At 35.5% G+C, this 17,785-nt stretch overlaps 3 protein-coding genes across 3 annotated transcripts; 1 reads left to right on the top strand and 2 right to left on the bottom strand.

Annotated features, from left to right (window-relative positions):
- Positions 1-697: 697 nt before the first annotated feature.
- Positions 698-5,577, bottom strand: LOC141840212 (uncharacterized). The gene is made up of 5 exons (XM_074728130.1): positions 5,194-5,577; positions 3,274-3,440; positions 2,509-2,569; positions 1,134-1,203; positions 698-1,046 (listed from the first exon to the last, which is right to left on the bottom strand). The coding sequence occupies exons 1-5, from the start codon at positions 5,378-5,380 to the stop codon at positions 926-928; spliced, it is 606 nt and encodes a 201-aa protein (XP_074584231.1). The 5' UTR covers positions 5,381-5,577; the 3' UTR covers positions 698-925.
- Positions 5,578-6,598: 1,021 nt separating this feature from the next.
- Positions 6,599-10,963, bottom strand: LOC141840994 (B-box zinc finger protein 19-like). The gene is made up of 5 exons (XM_074729110.1): positions 10,688-10,963; positions 7,807-7,903; positions 7,618-7,733; positions 7,315-7,545; positions 6,599-6,900 (listed from the first exon to the last, which is right to left on the bottom strand). The coding sequence occupies exons 1-5, from the start codon at positions 10,778-10,780 to the stop codon at positions 6,802-6,804; spliced, it is 636 nt and encodes a 211-aa protein (XP_074585211.1). The 5' UTR covers positions 10,781-10,963; the 3' UTR covers positions 6,599-6,801.
- A 1,452-nt stretch (positions 10,964-12,415) lies between these two features.
- On the top strand, positions 12,416-16,419 carry LOC141840542 (NADH dehydrogenase [ubiquinone] 1 beta subcomplex subunit 9). Its single transcript, XM_074728558.1, has 5 exons — positions 12,416-12,618; positions 13,610-13,651; positions 14,638-14,719; positions 15,812-15,867; positions 15,995-16,419. Exons 1-5 carry the CDS (start codon positions 12,484-12,486, stop codon positions 16,037-16,039), a joined length of 360 nt encoding a protein of 119 aa, XP_074584659.1. The 5' UTR covers positions 12,416-12,483; the 3' UTR covers positions 16,040-16,419.
- Positions 16,420-17,785: the final 1,366 nt, after the last annotated feature.

Raw genomic sequence — 17,785 nt, forward strand, 5'->3', positions numbered from 1 at the left:
ATAAAAAATCCTCCATTTCTTATTTATTGTTAACAAAATTTTGCAAATCAAATATAAAGAAAGAAGACTGCTCTTTAGCAAAAATTTTATTAAAATTCATGATCACAATGGTCTCACACGGTCAATTTTTCATTTATTTATGAAGAGATAAATTAAAAAATTACAACTGATCAATTTTTCATTCATTTATGAAGAGATAAATTAAGAAACTACAGTTGATCACTACGGAAAAAGATATTATTTTAACTTTATCAAAATTCAATTTTTATCCACTTTAATAAATCTGTTCCATAGTAAATAGTACCATGCTCCAAAAACGAAAGGAGACTACTCGAACTAAAAAAGAAATGAATTCAAATTATTAATGTTTCGAGTCATTTTGTGTTTTAAAAAAATACGAAATATATTTGAATCTCGAGTCTCTAAAGTATCAATTAGTTAACCCAACCATTGCAATTATTAGTTTTATCATGAAAGTACATAATAAACTTAAAACACGATTACTTAGTGAATGATCAAATGATTTGCTACTAATTAATACAAGTAACTTACCAAGAGCCATACGACAATTATTTATATTTATCATAAGAAATATGGATAACCAACTCGATCTGATTAGACTCAGGTCAAGTCAAATCGAATCACCGGTGCTCAATTTTTCAGGAACTCATAAAACTTGGATCGAATCAAGATTCGATGAACCAATCCACTTTTGCCCTACATTATCATATGAATGCTACACCAAATGCTTAAACAAAAGGTAGGCAAGTTTTGTATTTAAGATGACAGAGCAAGCCAGGAAAATCACTTCAAGTAAACAAGTTTGGATTATGAAAATATCACCGATAAAGCCTCGGGGAATATTCAGATTTTCTTTTATTTCTATCGATGAAGGACGTCTTCCACCTTCGGCCTGAAAATTTCTTTACTTGGGCCGTCTGCGGTAAGGGTACAATATGTCGTCGATGTTATCCTTTATGTAGTCGCCAACTCGGTTCAGGTTCTTGACCACGCCTGAAGCCACAAGCCCAGCATTTCTTTTGAACCTGCATGAACAATCCGACATGTTTTTTGACGATGAATCCTGTAAGTGAAAAGAAATGGAGATGACAAGTTTCCAACAAAATCCTCACCTGTTTAGAAGTTCATCCGCTGGGGAATGAGAAGGATAGTGTGATTGTGAAGGCAAACGAGCGGTAGCATCTGCGAGTATCACACATCGTAAAGAGATGGTGAGAAGAGAAAATCTTGATTCACACTAGACCGATGGTAAATAACGACACTTGTCATATAACTTGTGTGGAAGTCATAGCAAAGAGATTGAATAACCAAACTTAATAATTCCCCAGTTAAATCGAGCAGTTTTGTAGTGAAGTAGATAGAAATAGGCAAACTTATGCATCATGTAATAAACGACGAGATTTGTAGCCATTTTTAACTGTGAAAATCAATAAGAAACTTTAAGAAAAATAAGAAGAGTATAAAGGTCTCTAGGATGCATGGTGATAGATTAAAGGTTGAAAGAGGGAGGAGGTGAAGCAGAGGAAGAGACATGCTAAGTGGTATTGAATTCAGTAATTTACTAAAATGATACATTTTGACTTTTTCACCCAGCATGAAATGAGATTTCAAATCATGATATTAACAAGCTATACATCCATAGACAAAATTATATATAATAGTTGACAGTATTTCTCCCTTGATATGTTTCTACGAGGGAAAGAAACTAGGAAGAAAATAAGGTGAAGGAAAATTTGTTCTTATAGCACTGAAAATATTTCACTATTCTTTTCCCATGAATCCCCCCCCCCCCCCCTACGTTTCTTTCTCTAGATCTTTCCTTCCTTTGTAGAAACAGGGGTGAAGAGCAAAAACACTACTTATAAGCTCAATATCGAAGTAGCAATCATGCATACAAATGAATATAGCATTACATCTTAATCTGAATTGTCTATTTTATCAACCTTCAATCAAGGTGCAAGGTAAATTTCAAGCAATTTCGGTATCCAAACTCAACAGTGTGCAGGAAAAACAAGAGGATAGTCTGAAAATGTTCAAAACTGGATAATGATTTATCCACTTTTTCATCATATAAAAAGGATTTTGTTCTATCCCTCACTCTGCAATGATGATTCTTCACCAATGGTCTGGGTTTCTATTGGAAGATTGTTGTCGGAGCAGTTTCAGATGATTGACAAACTTACTGTAATGCTGCTAAAAAGACCACAACAAATTACATAGTACTAGACAGACTGTCACTAGCCTAGAACCTGGAACTTTCTTTTCACACTCAAAACGAATATCTTGTCATCTTGTCAAATTATCTTGGACACTCGCAACTCGCTACAATACCACCGTTACCATAAATAGTGAAGTTATCAAATTATAATATGAGTACACTTGAGAGTAACTTATTTCTTAAGGCACATGGAAAACATCTACTAGAAAAGAAATTGTTTACCAAAATGGATATAAAAACTTTGAAACTTTTCTCAATATTGCAAGTACCTTCCTTGTGAGCTCGTGCAGGGACATGGTCAGGGGTAGATACTCTTTTCTCCACTAGTAGCTGCACAATTTGATGGTCACAGATTATAAACAGAATCAAAAGTTTAGCTTATCACGATATGTTTAGGTCTTGAATGTGCACACACAAAACGAGATAGTAAACTAAAATATGATGCTCGTATACAATTAGTGTGCACTGGATTCATGTTTTAATGATTAGCCATTTAATCTTTCTTCCTGTTTGATTCCTAAATAGTAAATTTGAACATTTTCTTGTACAGCAAAATCTAGGAGTCATTAGTAAGTTCATGCGCAAGCATTAAATGTTTATACTAACCATGTAACGAGATTAACAAATTATAGAATATAAGTAGTTATTGAGGACACAAATGAGAACAAATATTAAGGGAATCCAATAACCAGAATGATACATTTAAACAAGAACACATGTTTGCTAAATTTCAAGTGCAGAAAATGACTATCTTGGAATGCCAGAAATACAGAGTTTTAAATGAGAAAAATCCAACTTCTAAACCTCACGAGAGATAATAAGCAAACGACTACTGAATGGTGCTGGTTTATATTTGGATGTAAAATCTTCGAGTAGACTGATGATGAACACAGTTCATTGTAGATATTGTTTCCATTAATCGTATTTAGTTCAACTTCACATATCACATCAACGAAGCAAGTGACAAATATGTGATTATCTTCTGCAGAAATATACCAAATAAATGAAAGTATACTAAATGAAGAGAAAAGAACCTCTATGCCAGCACAAAATGGCAACTGGGCCTTGTGTTCTTGCTTGTCCGCAGTTTCATCATTCTCCAGGAATATAGAATAACCGACACAAGTGTACTTGAAATCTGAGAGATCATGCCCATCTTTTCTACTTTTCACTTCAGATTCTCCAATCACATGCACAGGAACTATAACTTAAGGTTAGCCATGAGTCATTTGAGACAAATCACATATAACATATAGAGAGATTATTTTTTAACTCAAAAAATGAATTAAAAACAGGAACTCTACCACACCACCACCAACAAACTGGACCTTTGTATTTCAATTAGGACCAACTGATTAGTTTCACTGTTGTGAAACCAGAAGGCAAAAACAGTAATGGAAAATCAAGCAAAGTGGTATTGACTATAACTGGACTGGAGGAACAGATTTGTATAGTGTTATGAAAAGGAAACAAAACCATCTACTGCACAAGATTTTGATGCCAAAATGTTAAAATCAGTACAATAAGCACATGCAAGTAATCCAGATCCTCCAAAGTCAATGCTAATCAAATTGCCTCTTGTTTAAGTCCAGAATTTTTCAGTTCATGTTGAGAGCAAACTGGATCTAAACTCTGTTCTTTTTAATTTTATTTTGAATTTATTCATTCTAACTTCTAAGGTTCTACAGTTTTTATGCCCCTGAAAGGTTAAGATAAACTTGACATAGTATGAGATTTAGGGATAAATTAGGCTTTCCTTTAAATTATTGAGTTTAGAATATTTGCAATTTAATTTAATTTTAAGAGTTGTTTAATTTTTTAGAAGAGTTAATTATAGATTCATTAGGGATAACGTAGGTTGTTTTACAAATAATTGGTCTTTATTGACAGTCTATAAAAGGCTTAGGATCCCTTGTAGTGATTATCTTCAACTTAACAATTTTTTTTTTTCCTCCTCGTTCAGCAAGAGTTGAGTTTTAAGCGGCTCAATTTGTTCATGCTTTATCAAGTGGTACCAAAGCTAAATTCCTAGTTTTTTCTTCTCAGTTCAAGTTTTAGGATACATTACCCTTCATATATCGATAGCTCCACAAATCATAGGACCTCTCATCAACAGAGAGAACTCAAGTTGCATTCCTAAAGATGAAATCATTATAACCTAGAAATATTAGGACAAACACCCCTATTTATGGAAACATAGATCCTAATGCATTCATTGATTGGTGAATTGAAATAAAAGACTTTTTTGATTATCATGACATGATCTCTATTGATCCGATACAATTTGTCAAATCTACGCTTAATAAACCAACTAGAACATATTGGTGATGTGTCCAAACTATTAATGATCGGTATGGAATAGGTCACTATATCTTGTATTACTTTCTTTGTTGCATCCATATGTGTAAATCCATCACATGTTTTTGTCTCTAGTCCAATTTCATCATTTATAAATCACTTGCAAACATTTAGTGCCATCTTTTCACCATAAAAAATGATTTGCAAGTCAGCTTGTAGGTGTAAATCCATAAATTTATGCAAAATTTTTAAATTGTGAGAGACCAAAGTTTGACCATTTTATGTTAGAAGGTGCTCAGAACTACTTTTTCTTCGTAAATCATGCCACAGGCTGATTCGAAGCATAACACAAGCTAATCTGCAAATCCACTTGCAGTTTGGGATGAGTAGTCAAGTTGAAAATCAAAGAGAAGCCAAGAAAACAAAAATAAAGTTAGAGCGTGATAACATAATCAAACAACATGAGGGCATGATTTGATAAAGTGACCATTGCTCTTTCAATCTTTGCAACAAAATTAACAATTCTTCTCTTGGATTTAACCTGAACTCTTCAGTTTAATTAAATCCACAAGCAATTATATCGAAAACCTAGCAACGACAAAAATATATAAATTCCATTCAAAAATCTCCAGCGGCAGCTGAGAAAGCACACCGACCTTTCGGAAGAGTCCGGCTGATGCCGACGCAAACAGGATTGCGAGTACCGGACTTGAGGATCGAAGAGTAGAAGAGGCATCCCTTGCAGGACTTCGCCTTGCGAGACCTTTCCAAGGCGTCGTGCTCAGGATCGCCGCCGCATCCGCCTCCGCTGCTCGGGTTGCACGCACCAGCGCCGTCCGCCATCGTCGCGCCGCTCGGATCCCCTTGCTGGGGCCTTCCTATTGTAGTTCTCCGCCCAAGCGTCGCCTCCTCTTCTGCCCTTCGAGATCGGGAGCCAGATTTGAAGGGTGGGAGGAAGGGATCGCCGGATGGTGGTGGAAGGGGGAAGAAGCCAAATCGGGAACGAAATATTCGTGCGGCCTGGACTCGGTTTAGAATCGAGGGCAAGGGATTGATTGAGTGCGTAAGTGACTCGGCCGCTTCGGTCGTGAAGCGGGTGAGTCGAGACTCGGGAACATTTACCTTCGACAACCAAAGAAAAGTTTATTTACAGAATGGCCCTTCACTCTGCTGATTTTGATATTTATTAATTTAAGAATGAAATAAAATGAAAACACGTATATAATCGTTAAAAAAAAAAATCAAAATGACGCCTATATTTTCATTAAAGAGAGCCCTATTTATATATATATATATATATATATATATAAAAGAATACCTCGTATTTTAATAATATTATTTTTTAAGATTCGTATAATAATTTTAGCTAAATTTAAATAATTATAATTATAATTATAATTATTTTAACATGGATCAAATATGAGTTAAGCTGCTCCAATTTAATTAAAAAATAATCTAATTTAATTAAAATTAATCAAATACTATTAGAATATTAGATTAAAATTGTTAAAACATGAGTAAAATTATTTAGAAGAGCTTTAATTAAAATTGCTCCAATTGAAACAGTGTGGAATAACTTTTGGGCAAAAATTAAAAGAGTGTTTCAAATTAATTTTTTGTTTTCGATATTATTTAATTTCCATTTTTAATTTTCTGTTTCTCACAACAATTAGAAATTACAAAATAAAAAAATATATTTTTCATCAACTTTTTTTTGTTCAAACAAAAAAAAACCTTTGTAACAAAAATAAAAATACAGATCTATTCTATCCTTGTAAACTTTACTTCACGTTAATATTACTTAATTCCACTTTTATTCTATCATTATTTATCACTTTTCCTTCATTTTAATCATCTTTCTTCGTATTAAATAGTAATTATACATACACACACAGAAGAAGAAGAAGAAGAGGAGATAAAACTCAAAATACACTATGGTAAACTAACAAGAAAAATCAAGAAACAAAACAAAAACACATTTCTAATTTCTGTAAATAATGACAGTCGATTTGAAGATAACCAATAAGGTCGATCAATGCGTAGTAGTGAGTACATGGATAGTGAAAATAACATGCGGAATATTTTGCGAAAACAGCATCACAGTTAGGATACAAGAGAAAACTAGCAGCAATTGCAAATCACTGAGCATGTTCTTTAGATAGAGATTAGAGTTTGAGATGGCTAGCTGACAATAGTAGGAAACAAGAACAAAAATTAAAGCATAATTTATACGAGCAAGTTGGCGAAACATATCATCGTTGGCTCTATGTGTTGGGTGGACCAGTGGGAACCAAACCAATGCCCAGCAAGCCGTGATTGTTGTTGTTGTTGTTGTTATTGTTTGCGAGATCCATTTGTTGAGTCTTCAAGGAGCAGGAAAGAAATTGATGTCAGTGAAGGAAATTTTGAAGCCATATCAAAGTAAGGACTATAAAAAGGGGCAATTACCCAGATTGCTAATGAAGAATTTCTATTTGGGCACCTTATTTGGAAATTTCTCCTCTCAGCTTTTTATCGTCAAACAACTTGACAAAAGATGAACGGATATGAATTGGCAAATTTTCAATTCATCAAACTCCTTCACCAAAGATGAAGGATACTTTATATCCAAATTGATATTAATACACTGAAAGAGTGTATTGGTGGATTCTGAGTTTTTTCATGTTCAAAATTTTGAATTGGGTTTTCGAATAAGGGGTTCCAGACTTAAAATTGTTCATTGGCAAACCTGGCCAATCTAGGTATTTGCTGAAAGAAAAACATTTCGAGATCCATACCTGGCTATTGGAAGCTTGCCCGTGAGTTCGAACAGGGCGAGAATTGAGATCGATCATTTCAGAATCTGCTTTGCCATTAGGTTCATGGTTAGCGTCTGAGGCAGGAACAGAGGATGACTTGTGATTTGCTGTTTTCTCCCTCATTGCCATTCTGTGATCCCTCCCATATTCCACTGGGTCTTTTGCTTTGGTTGTGGGATTTTCAACATGGCCACTCTTGTCGCCTGGAAACTACATGCACAAACACTCATCCTCAGATTTCAACTATCTGAATATTTTTGGAAAAGTTTAACTGAGCCTAACCTGAACCCTCTGCCTCAGCATTAGATATCTTGCGTGGGTTCGCTTTCCTCCAACATGTACAATCATATCACACTGCAAGCACAAGGAGCTTCCATCTATCTCACAATAAAAGAAGGCTACATGGATATTGAGTGATCAAGTTAGAGTCAAAACATATCAAGGTATGCCAACTAGATGTGATAAGAATACCAGGCGCATTTTCACATATGTCACAACGAGGAACTTCACTGGGGTCAGCAAGTCCTACTCGTACATGCCGGTTAGCAAGCTTGTTACACATGTGCACCTGTGTAAATCTCACATCATTCTAATCTAATATAACTTTCAAGGTTTTTTTAAAAATAAAATTACATTATTAGATATGACTAAAGTTGAACATAGGCAGGGACATGAATTCTATATAGCTGCCTTCCATAAGTGATCTTATGGAGGGTGGCTCCATCAGACAATAACAGACTTGAAAGGTCAGAGTATGATGCTTTTCTCATGGCTTTTTGTTTTAAAAAAATGTATTAAATGGCCTTTGAAACAGTAGCACTTGGGCATTTAAAATAGTAGCATATAGATTTTGTCGATACAAAGTGTAATGTATAACCTTAGAAAGTGTAATATACGGGCATTTAAAACAGTAGTATATAGGTTTTGTTAATACAAACATAAAAGCATGATGCCTTTGGAATTGTAGTATATGAGCATTTAGAACTAAAGTTTGCAGATTAATTGATAAAAAGTTGCAGTATGTGAACTCTGAAACTGCAGTAAAAGGGCATCCAAAATTGTAGTACATAGGTTTCATTTCTACAAAAAAGTAGTACATGGCACACAAGAATGTTAACAATCATAATACTACTTCAAGATATATGCACAATGATCTTTAGGATCAGTGTAGATTACTTATGGAGGGGGGCTCCATAGAATTTGTGTCTCATTGGAAGGAATGTGCGAGTTCATGTTATAGGCAATAAAACTGTGCACCTACAAGTCATGTTGAAGTTGACAAAACCAAAATTATGAGTGAAAATAATTCATCAACATGGCATAGAACATCAACATTTAGATGCAACCATTCATATAAAAGAGGTTGATATAAACAAACACACTTAGTTCATATACACTTCATCCTTACCTGCACTTGGAATTTATTATTATAAATATCTCACAAATTGAATGAGAATAAAATTCTTTATGTTCAACACAACCACAAGGGTGACACGGCCAGGACAGCCATTGAGAAGGAATGCATGCAGGGCAAAAGGACCATAATCTATCTTCCCTATTTGTTTCTGTTATTTTGCTCTTTAGTTAGGATATCTAACAGCTGTTGACTGCTATAGATAAGACAAGTCATGTATTGTAGCATGAAAAATTTAGGCTTTCAGGTAAATTATTGATCACTAATTATCGGAGTTTCACATCAATTTATTGGTAAGTATTGATTAAGAATTTTCATGCTTTTAGAATAAAGGCCTGAAATTTTTGCACTGTATCCATCATACGATAAACAAATATGCCAGTTATTCATGAAAACTATTATGCAATTATACTCCAGGAAACCCAACCAACAATGAAGTGACATGGGTATTGGCCTGCAGCAGGAGATGGTGTCATACATTGTCCACAACCTAAATGGATCGCAAAGTGCATATAACCAAAATGGTTCACCATTAACATTAGAATCCCCAATATGATCAGGCTATAAACTTTATGGGTTAACCAGTTGAGGTCAATCTTACAAGGTGCTGGTCTTAAAGAATTATACAACACAAAGCTGATTGTTTTGTTCCAGCTAGCATATAGGATAATCCATGACTTTTCCTTGGTTTAGATTCATCATCTATCTTAAAGGACCAAAAGTAGGCTGTCATTTGTCAGCTGTTGAATCTTTGACGACAACCTCAGTTTAGATTTGGTTGTCAGCCAACATGTACAGAGATTCTTTAGAGGACTATTGTTTAGTTATACTAGGGAGCTCAGCAGATGAAACATATCTAGTAATCAGTATTCAGTACTCTGTCAGATTCACAAGTACGAGAAAGAAGGTGGGCCATGGTTATGCATGCAAGCAAGATAACTCATCAAAAGCGGATAAACTGGAATATGTTCAGGCCCTGAGATAACCTTTTTGAAGCATAGAAGTTAGAGAATAAGTTTTAGAATACCAATATGAAAATTGCATCATGAAACAAGAATTCAATCATAGTCTATCTGGGATGAATCTTGAAAGCTTATGTTTTGAAGGATTGCGAAAGAGCAGCATGATCAAATGTTTAAGTTTGATACTTAAACCAAATTGATCTAATTGCATCAACCAAATTCAACCCGAAATTAACATTATTTGAGGCTCTTAAATTATATTCAAGAAAGCAGAACCAGGGCAAATTTAGTCAACATTATCTACCACTGCAACTGCCAATCTTTCAGATATGAGGCGCATACTACCAACAATCTCTATTAGACCTTATCATGGACAAAAGAAACGAGGTTAAAGCTGTTTCCTCTTCGTGGAGCTTCCGATTAATGCATCTGCTAATCTAGCACCTTTCAATTAATGCATCTTCCAAGCTCAAAAACTAAAGTCCCTGTGAAAATCCCTGTTGCCTACTTGGTGCTTGTCATGCTTATCTAGAAGTAAGTTCATCAAATTAAAGTCATTCAAACTCATGAATGTTTTAATTCTTCAGTGGAATTCACATCCAGTACCACATCTATTGTTTTCTCACATGATGTTCTACATAGCCCCTTCCAACAAACCAAGCAAAGCTTCAAAATTTCATAAAGTAAGATACTCACAAAAAAGATGGCCCCTGAACTCAGATCTAACATATAACAAGAGCTACTCCAGATAACTTATAATTAGTTTATTCTTCCATATATGACCATGAAACTTTGCAGCCCTTGAGAGTTCAGGCTATCCAAAGACAACATGGCAACAATACCATGAATTCACCCTAGGGCAACCAAAATCTCAATGAAATCGAAAACTGAAATCCATGGATCAGTAAATCCAGTATTCAAACATCACACCCAAAGAAAAAAAAAATTACTGAACAGATAGAGACCAAGAAGGGACCTTTTCATCGCATGCCCGGCACAAGGAAGCCTCATCGGCGGCGCAGAACAAGACAGCCGGAGCGCTTTCGCATACGTCACAGATAGTCCGCATCTTCCCTCCGTCTCATTTCCCTGCGGCCGGTCCCCTTTCTCGCTACCACCCTCCTTTTCCTCCCCCACCTGCCTCCCTCTACGCCGTTCAAAACCTCCAACGCAGGCAGGTACGAGGAAGACGAACGGATCCGCCAGGCGGCGGCGGCGGCGGTGGGTGGCGATGGTGGAGCGGAGCACGGCGGCGAGGCCTTCTTTGGTGGAGTCTCCTCCGTCGGCTAAAGCGTCGAACATGTTCCAGAAACATCAAATTACTGATTTACCCTTCATTTTTCTCCTTGGCCCACGTGGCGGACTCCTATTTGTCAGGGGTGAGAGAGGAGTGGAAACCCGGGCGGTTCTCAGCCACAAGCTGTTCGGGCTTCCGTAACAAAGTTCTGCCCAAAAGATTACCCGTCAGGTAGGTTCGGTGGGCCATGTCGCCTTATCCAATACCAACTGGCCTCGTCACAAGAGGGCGCGTGCAAGAAGTATGAGTTTATAATGCATGGTATCTAAGCGTGAGGCTGTGGTTGGCGGAGGAGGAGCAGGGCGCATAAGTCGAGTTTCGGCATCAATGTTCGTGCCGTGGTGCGGACAGCTGTCAGATGATACGTGTTAGCATTTGGGACTGGAATATTTAGAGAGGGCGACACCGCCGTATCTGCTATAATATAAATAAAATAATTTTATTATATTAATGAGTTATTTATTAAATTGATTGAAACTATTTAAAATTAATAAAAAATGCTTCAATTTTGATCAAGCAATTTTAATTAAATTATAAAAAAAATTATAAGCAATAAAGTTTTTATCAAAATTTACAAATAAATTAATAAATAGATAAAAACATTAAAAAATAACAAATACATTTTATATCAAATTCACTGAAACAAACTTAAAAAAATTTAAAATATATAAAAAATTTAAAACAATTAAATAAATTTAATTCTAAACAAGTTCAAACTGGAGTTGAATCAAGCTCAAATTTAAATAATAATTTAGTCACTTGATTAGTATACTCGATGAAATCGTAACTGGCCCCACACAGTCGACGGCTCCATTATTATCTGTGAAAAGGTAAATCGAGAAACTGTAGTTGGTCATGATGCAGGAGTGTATTGCCGCTAAATTGAGAAATTACGTCAGGATTCGAACCCTTGTCCTCTTCTGCAACTCTACTACGTCATAACCAACTTAGCTATGTTCCGGGAGCTCATAGTTGATACTCTTTTCTTCTGCAAAAGATGGAATCCGTCATCTTAGCGGCTCCACACGGTCGGCTTCATGACCATAGTTGAGACTCAAACTTTAGATGTCTGACTATCTGTTAGATGATTATAATTGTAGGAGTGGTGATACACAACATGAAATCGTAGCATGAGATCATAACATGACACTCACATTGGCAGTGGGTCCTACTGGCATGCAGTGGAACCCACTGTATGTAATTGTGAGTGTCATACTACCATTTCATGGTAAGTATCATTTCTCTAATTGTAGCCGGGCTCTTTAGGCCCTTTTATTTCTTGGTATTTTGAGAAATTATGCAAATTGGACCCTATCAATTCAAATAATTAATGGGCCGATATGAAACGAAAGCCTTAATGGGCCGGGCACTAGAAAAGCTTCGCTTGCAGTGCTCTTCCGTCCACCGCTGTGGGAAACCCGTCGATCTGAGGCGAGAGGCAAGGGAAGCGAGCGGCGGCGAAAGGAAGGGCACAGATGAGCAGCGCAGGCGCGGTGGCGAGCTACTTGGCGCGGCGATCCGCGCAGAAGGAGCGGGTGAGACTGCTCTACCGTCGATGGCTCAAGGACGCCCTCAACTGGGCCGTCCATCGTCACCTGTTCTACCAAGACGTACCGTCTCCTCTTTCCCCTTTTCTCATTCGTTTCTAGGCTAAATCGACAGCGATCATCTGCATGGATGATCGATTTGGCGTGAATTTGTTTTCATTCAGTTTGTTGTGGCGCTGTAGGGCTAGATCTAGTGGAGCGGGTCGATTTCTGTGCCTGATTTATTTTACGCTGACAGAAGATCTCACTTTGATGCTGATCCATAGCTTTTCTTTCACTATTTACCCAAGAAATTGCAATCAAGTTCATTCATTTCCCTGTTAGCTCTAGCATTATATTCAAAAGTTGTTCCTTCCAATTCAACGATGATGGCACAATCTGGCGACGTTAATTGCTGCATCCTCAATCGCATGCTTTACCTTATCAGTATTGACAAACTGCATATCTGTGGGAAATATTTATCAAGTTCTCAATATCTGTAAAATGCATATTTGTAGTGCTTCTATGTAGCACTAATGTCTTCAAACAGTATATCGTTGGCTTAACATTACTTACTGATCATATGAAATTTTGGATTCTTCTAATTCATTTTCATCCTCAATCGCATGCTTTACCTTGTCAGTATTCACAAACTGCATATTTGTGGGAAATATTTATCAAGTTCTCAATATTTGTAAAATGCATATTGGTAGTGCTTCTATGTCATTGCAAGGCCTTGTATTTTGTTTCAGCTGATACTTCTGAATTTTGCTAATGTCTTCGAAATATCTCGTTGGTTTAACATTACTTACTGATCATATGAAATTTTGGATTCTTTTAATTCATTTTCATCCTCAATCGCATGCTTTACCTTGTCAATATTGACAAACTGCATATCTGTGGGAAATATTTATCAAGTTATCAATATCTGTAAAATGCATATTGGTAGTGCTTCTATGTCATTGTAAGGCATTGTATTTTGCTTCAGCTGATACTTCTGAGTTTTACTAATGGTTTAACATTATTTACTGATCATATGGAATTTTGTACTCTTCTAATTCATTTTCATCCTCAGGCATCGGACCTAAGAGAAAAATTTGATGCCAACAAACATGTGGTACTGTTTTTTTCGTTCTTTCATAATTTTTCACAAGTTATGATATGTCACTTGCTTGTTGTTCATTTCGGTTAGCCAAGTTCTAGTTGTGCGAATGCTTTTCCATATTTAATCTGAGAAGTAAGAGTATGCTATTCCATAAATTCTCTTTTGGACTTTGTGAAGTGGCCACTCTTTGATTGCACTTTTGAGACTGTGATCAATCATTGAACTTGCATTTGATGCTTTTGCTTTTACATTTAGATAGCTAATGGTGCAGGTTGAAAAAGCCCTTTGCATAAAAAATATTCATTCTCTATTCACATGTCCATTTGTTTTTCTGTTTGAATCGCCAAACTAGCTCTGCAGACTATCTATAGATTGTATAGTTTCTGAACCATCAAAAACTAGATGAAGTTTATGATGATTAAATGTAGTAAATATCTGAACCAAAATAATAACTCGGATGTAGAATTGGAACATATAATATGTGTGCAAACCAACATATTCTATCTTCCGATTCAACTGTAAAGTAGGGCAACCCGTATATATATGTTTTGTTTCCCCTCTTACAGTTGTTTGTTCATTGTTGTAATCCTCACAATAATCTGAATCTTAAAAATGGGATTATGAGGCTTAACTGGTTATATAGGCTGATCTGTAATCTATTTTGGAATTAATTTGCATGAATTATGTCTTTCATTTTACTTATTGATAATTCTAGTTAAGTTTTTTGGTGGCAACTTAGATACCCATTCAAGAATGATGATTTGGCATGTCTGTGAATTTCATACTCTGATTCATATCTTAACCTCTGAAATATTAGAAGTACAGTAGTAAGATATAAATGTCTCATTATCATAGATATAATTTCATTTGATATTACTGTTAATTGTGATATTCTTTATAGTTTCATATAATTCATTTTGTTACACTACTAAAGCCATTATTGCACTTTGTCAGTTACTGATAAGAATGCTAATATATATTATGGTTTAAATTCACAGGAGGATCTTGACCACATTGATAGGCTAATTGAAGAAGCAGAAGCAAGATTCCAGAAGTTCCGGCACCCAGACCCATACATTGGTAATTATCATTGGAAAGTTGCAACTTCAGTAGCTCTCCTATGAGTTTGGTGTCATGCTTTTATCGGTTTTAGATTTGCAAACTAGATTGGACTTTCTTAAGCCAACTCATGGATTCCATTAGTTGAAATAGGGATGTATGGCTTAGTGTAGATGAATGTGTGACATTACTAGAGGCAATTAGTTGTAGGTCCAATATAGGATACAATGATTAAAAAAGTTGAGGTAATATAGGCGTGCTCAAATAACAACTAGCTGATTTAATAGTTGAGATGAATTGTCTCTATTAGAGTTAACATTGGTTAATAATGGACAATAAGGTTCATGCAACTGAATCCAAATAATTAGGACAAACACGGTCGAATGATGATGAATTATTGATGGTAATTAGCCTTAGACATAATCATGTTCAGCCATGCAAAAGACAATAGTTAATCTTGTTAGAGAAAAATGGTCATTTGCAATTAATGTTGTGTTGCTCCCACAATCACTGATAGTTGTTTAATATCAGATTCTGAATACTAATCTCAAATTGAATTTTATAACTGAAGACCGAACATTTTTGTTAAATCATTTTAGTTAGTGACCTCCAAGTTTTGTTACCTTCCAGATATTTGTTAGGAACCATCTAAGTAACAAACAAATTTGAATTCTGAGACACCATAAACTTCTGGAACTTCTTAAAGGTAAATAAAATCTCAAAGAGAAGAAATAACAAATAGAACTGGTTAAGAATGTTCCTTACGACAAGGTTATGATGGGAATTTGTTTTCCCCCCAAAATTAAACTTTTTCCTAAAAATATTAAACATGCAAACAACATAAGCCATAGATTTGAACTCCCATACACACCTTTGCTGCACCAAGGAGACTGCATATTACATACACAACAATATTAGCCCCTCTTTTTGGAATCTGCCTGGGCAATCACCTTTTAAAATCATAATTCCAACTAATGCAGTCCACTACAGTTAACTTTATTGAATGTAAGCCTACTTATTTGGGCACTTAGTCATCTTGTAGCTAATAGACTCCTTTGTATTTGAATAGTAAATAGTAAACTAATACTTCTGTAACGTTTTCTCTGCTTACAGTGCCTTGGGCTCCTGGTGGTTCCAAGTTCTGTAGAAATCCACCTCCACATCCAGGGGTAAGTAATGTGTTACTCGACATGGCAAGCTAGTATTACTTTTCCATCGATGATACGACTAGCATGCATAAAGACGGAGATCTTTCGTCCAGTCACTCATAAATATTATGGTTTTTTGTGTTTGCAGATTGAGATTGTGTACAACCACGGCAAGGAGGATGACTTGCAGTAGAAATGCATTCTGAAGAATAAAAGCTAGAACTGCAACATGTTTATTTTCGAGCTCTGGACGTTTACCCCATGAATAAAGCAAAATCATACTTTTGATACTTATGCGGTTGGAGACCGCAAGTCTGTTGGAGAACTTCATTGGTTCTTAATTTTCTTCTCAATCATTCACTGCATTTTAGAATCTATTTCAGTTGTGTCATGTACATTGCATTCTGTATCGCCGGGCAATGTAAAGTTAGAAGGATGAAAACTGCTCTGCTCCGATATTCTTGAAGTATCCATTTGACAAGAATGTCGAAGATTGCCAGTTAACAATTAAGGCGGCATGCTCTTGCAAATTCTGGAAATTTATTGCAAATGACTTGGTTGATTTTCATATTAGGTAATGTGTCACGATCCCAGAGGATCAAAACTCATGGTATCTTTAAGAAATCCTGCTCGAGTGAATTAGAATTGTCCTAAATGTTAAGGGGGAAAAGGGTATTTTGTTTTCATTGGAATTGTCCCAAGGATATTTCTTTTTTATTTATCATTTAAATAATATTTCCTTCTAGTTGAATCTATTTTTATTTTTACAAATATTCTTATTAGATGTTATTATAATAATTATGGTTTATAATTATTACGGAATAAATATTTAATAATAAGCAACATTAATAATATTACGGTGTAATAGGTATAATTTATAATTATTTTAATATAATATATAGTGGATGTAACGTTGAGATGGGAATTATTATATTATATGTAGTTGTGATAATTACAATCTTGTCAAAGTCCTTTATCCCAAGTGGTAAATATGAAGACATGTGTTATCTGAGATTTAAATTTGAGTCCTCTTAGTAATATGTAGCTGTTGACTGAGGTGCTATTTCGGCAGTAGACTCTTATCAACATAGTGGTATCGTACTTTCAAAAAATCCTTTAGGGGGTTTTTTGATAAGGAGCCGTTTTAGCGGTGGGGCCGATCATTATAAAAAGTTTACCAAATACAATTTTAGTTGAAGTGTCTTATCCCAAGTGGTAAGCATGGAGACATGTGTTGCCTAAGATTTCGAGTTTGAGTCCTCTTAACAACATGTAACTGTTGACTGAGGTGCTGTTTCGACAGTAGGCTCTTATCAACATAATGGTACCGTGCGTCTAAAAAATCCCTTAGGGAGTTTTTTGATATGGGATCGTTTCAGTAGTGGAGCCGATCACTATAAAAAGTTTACACAATACAGTTTTGTCCCCGGGCATAACTGAGTTGACTACGACGGAATAGACTTGCAGAAGAGGACAAAAGCTCGAATCTCGGCTTCGCCAAGACAATGCCCTCCTCCATCATGGCCAACTGCAATTTCTCGATTTTACCTCCTCACAGATAGTTGTGGGGCTGATCATGTGGGACTGCTGGGTGGTGGATTCCACCTTTTACCAAAGAAAAGATAATTGCAATCTTATTATTATTGTAATAATATTGAAAATAAAGATATTTTTGTAAATAAAAAATGAATTAAAATGAAATGGGTATTATTTTGATAATAAATAAAAAGAAATGCTTTTTTTACGATTTCAGTAAAATAAATACTCTTTCGATTTTTACCCCATCTTACATGTGTGCGATAAGATGGTGAGAGCGTGATACGATTCCTTAATTGTTATATTTAAATAAATCCTTCGAAATTTTATGGTTATTTTTTCCTTTTTTTTTGTTAAGAATATGTCTATATTTAATTTTTATTTTAATAAGTAATTAATTTTT

The sequence above is a fragment of the Curcuma longa genome, chromosome 11 (genome assembly GCF_044706935.1).
Source record: "Curcuma longa cultivar G26 ecotype Majalengka, Jawa Barat chromosome 11, ITB_CL_G26_1.1, whole genome shotgun sequence".
NCBI classification, from domain to species: domain Eukaryota; kingdom Viridiplantae; phylum Streptophyta; class Magnoliopsida; order Zingiberales; family Zingiberaceae; genus Curcuma; species Curcuma longa.

What these genes read in the sequence shown, in the direction of transcription:
- LOC141840212 (XM_074728130.1), bottom strand. Translation starts at nt 5,380, where the DNA reads ATGGCGGACGGCGCTGGTGCGTGCAACCCGAGCAGCGGAGGCGGATGC. An exon ending in CATTTTGTGCTGGCATAGAG is followed by an intron (nt 2,570 to 3,273) that starts GTTCTTTTCTCT and finishes CAAATTGTGCAG; the next exon opens with CTACTAGTGGAGAAAAGAGT. An exon ending in TGCACGAGCTCACAAGGAAG is followed by an intron (nt 1,204 to 2,508) that starts GTACTTGCAATA and finishes TGATACTCGCAG; the next exon opens with ATGCTACCGCTCGTTTGCCT.
- LOC141840994 (XM_074729110.1), bottom strand. Translation starts at nt 10,780, where the DNA reads ATGCGGACTATCTGTGACGTATGCGAAAGCGCTCCGGCTGTCTTGTTC. An exon ending in CATATGTGAAAATGCGCCTG is followed by an intron (nt 7,734 to 7,806) that starts GTATTCTTATCA and finishes ATATCCATGTAG; the next exon opens with CCTTCTTTTATTGTGAGATA. An exon ending in TGCTGAGGCAGAGGGTTCAG is followed by an intron (nt 7,546 to 7,617) that starts GTTAGGCTCAGT and finishes TTGTGCATGTAG; the next exon opens with TTTCCAGGCGACAAGAGTGG.
- LOC141840542 (XM_074728558.1), top strand. Translation starts at nt 12,484, where the DNA reads ATGAGCAGCGCAGGCGCGGTGGCGAGCTACTTGGCGCGGCGATCCGCG. An exon ending in TTGATGCCAACAAACATGTG is followed by an intron (nt 13,652 to 14,637) that starts GTACTGTTTTTT and finishes TTAAATTCACAG; the next exon opens with GAGGATCTTGACCACATTGA. An exon ending in GCACCCAGACCCATACATTG is followed by an intron (nt 14,720 to 15,811) that starts GTAATTATCATT and finishes CTCTGCTTACAG; the next exon opens with TGCCTTGGGCTCCTGGTGGT.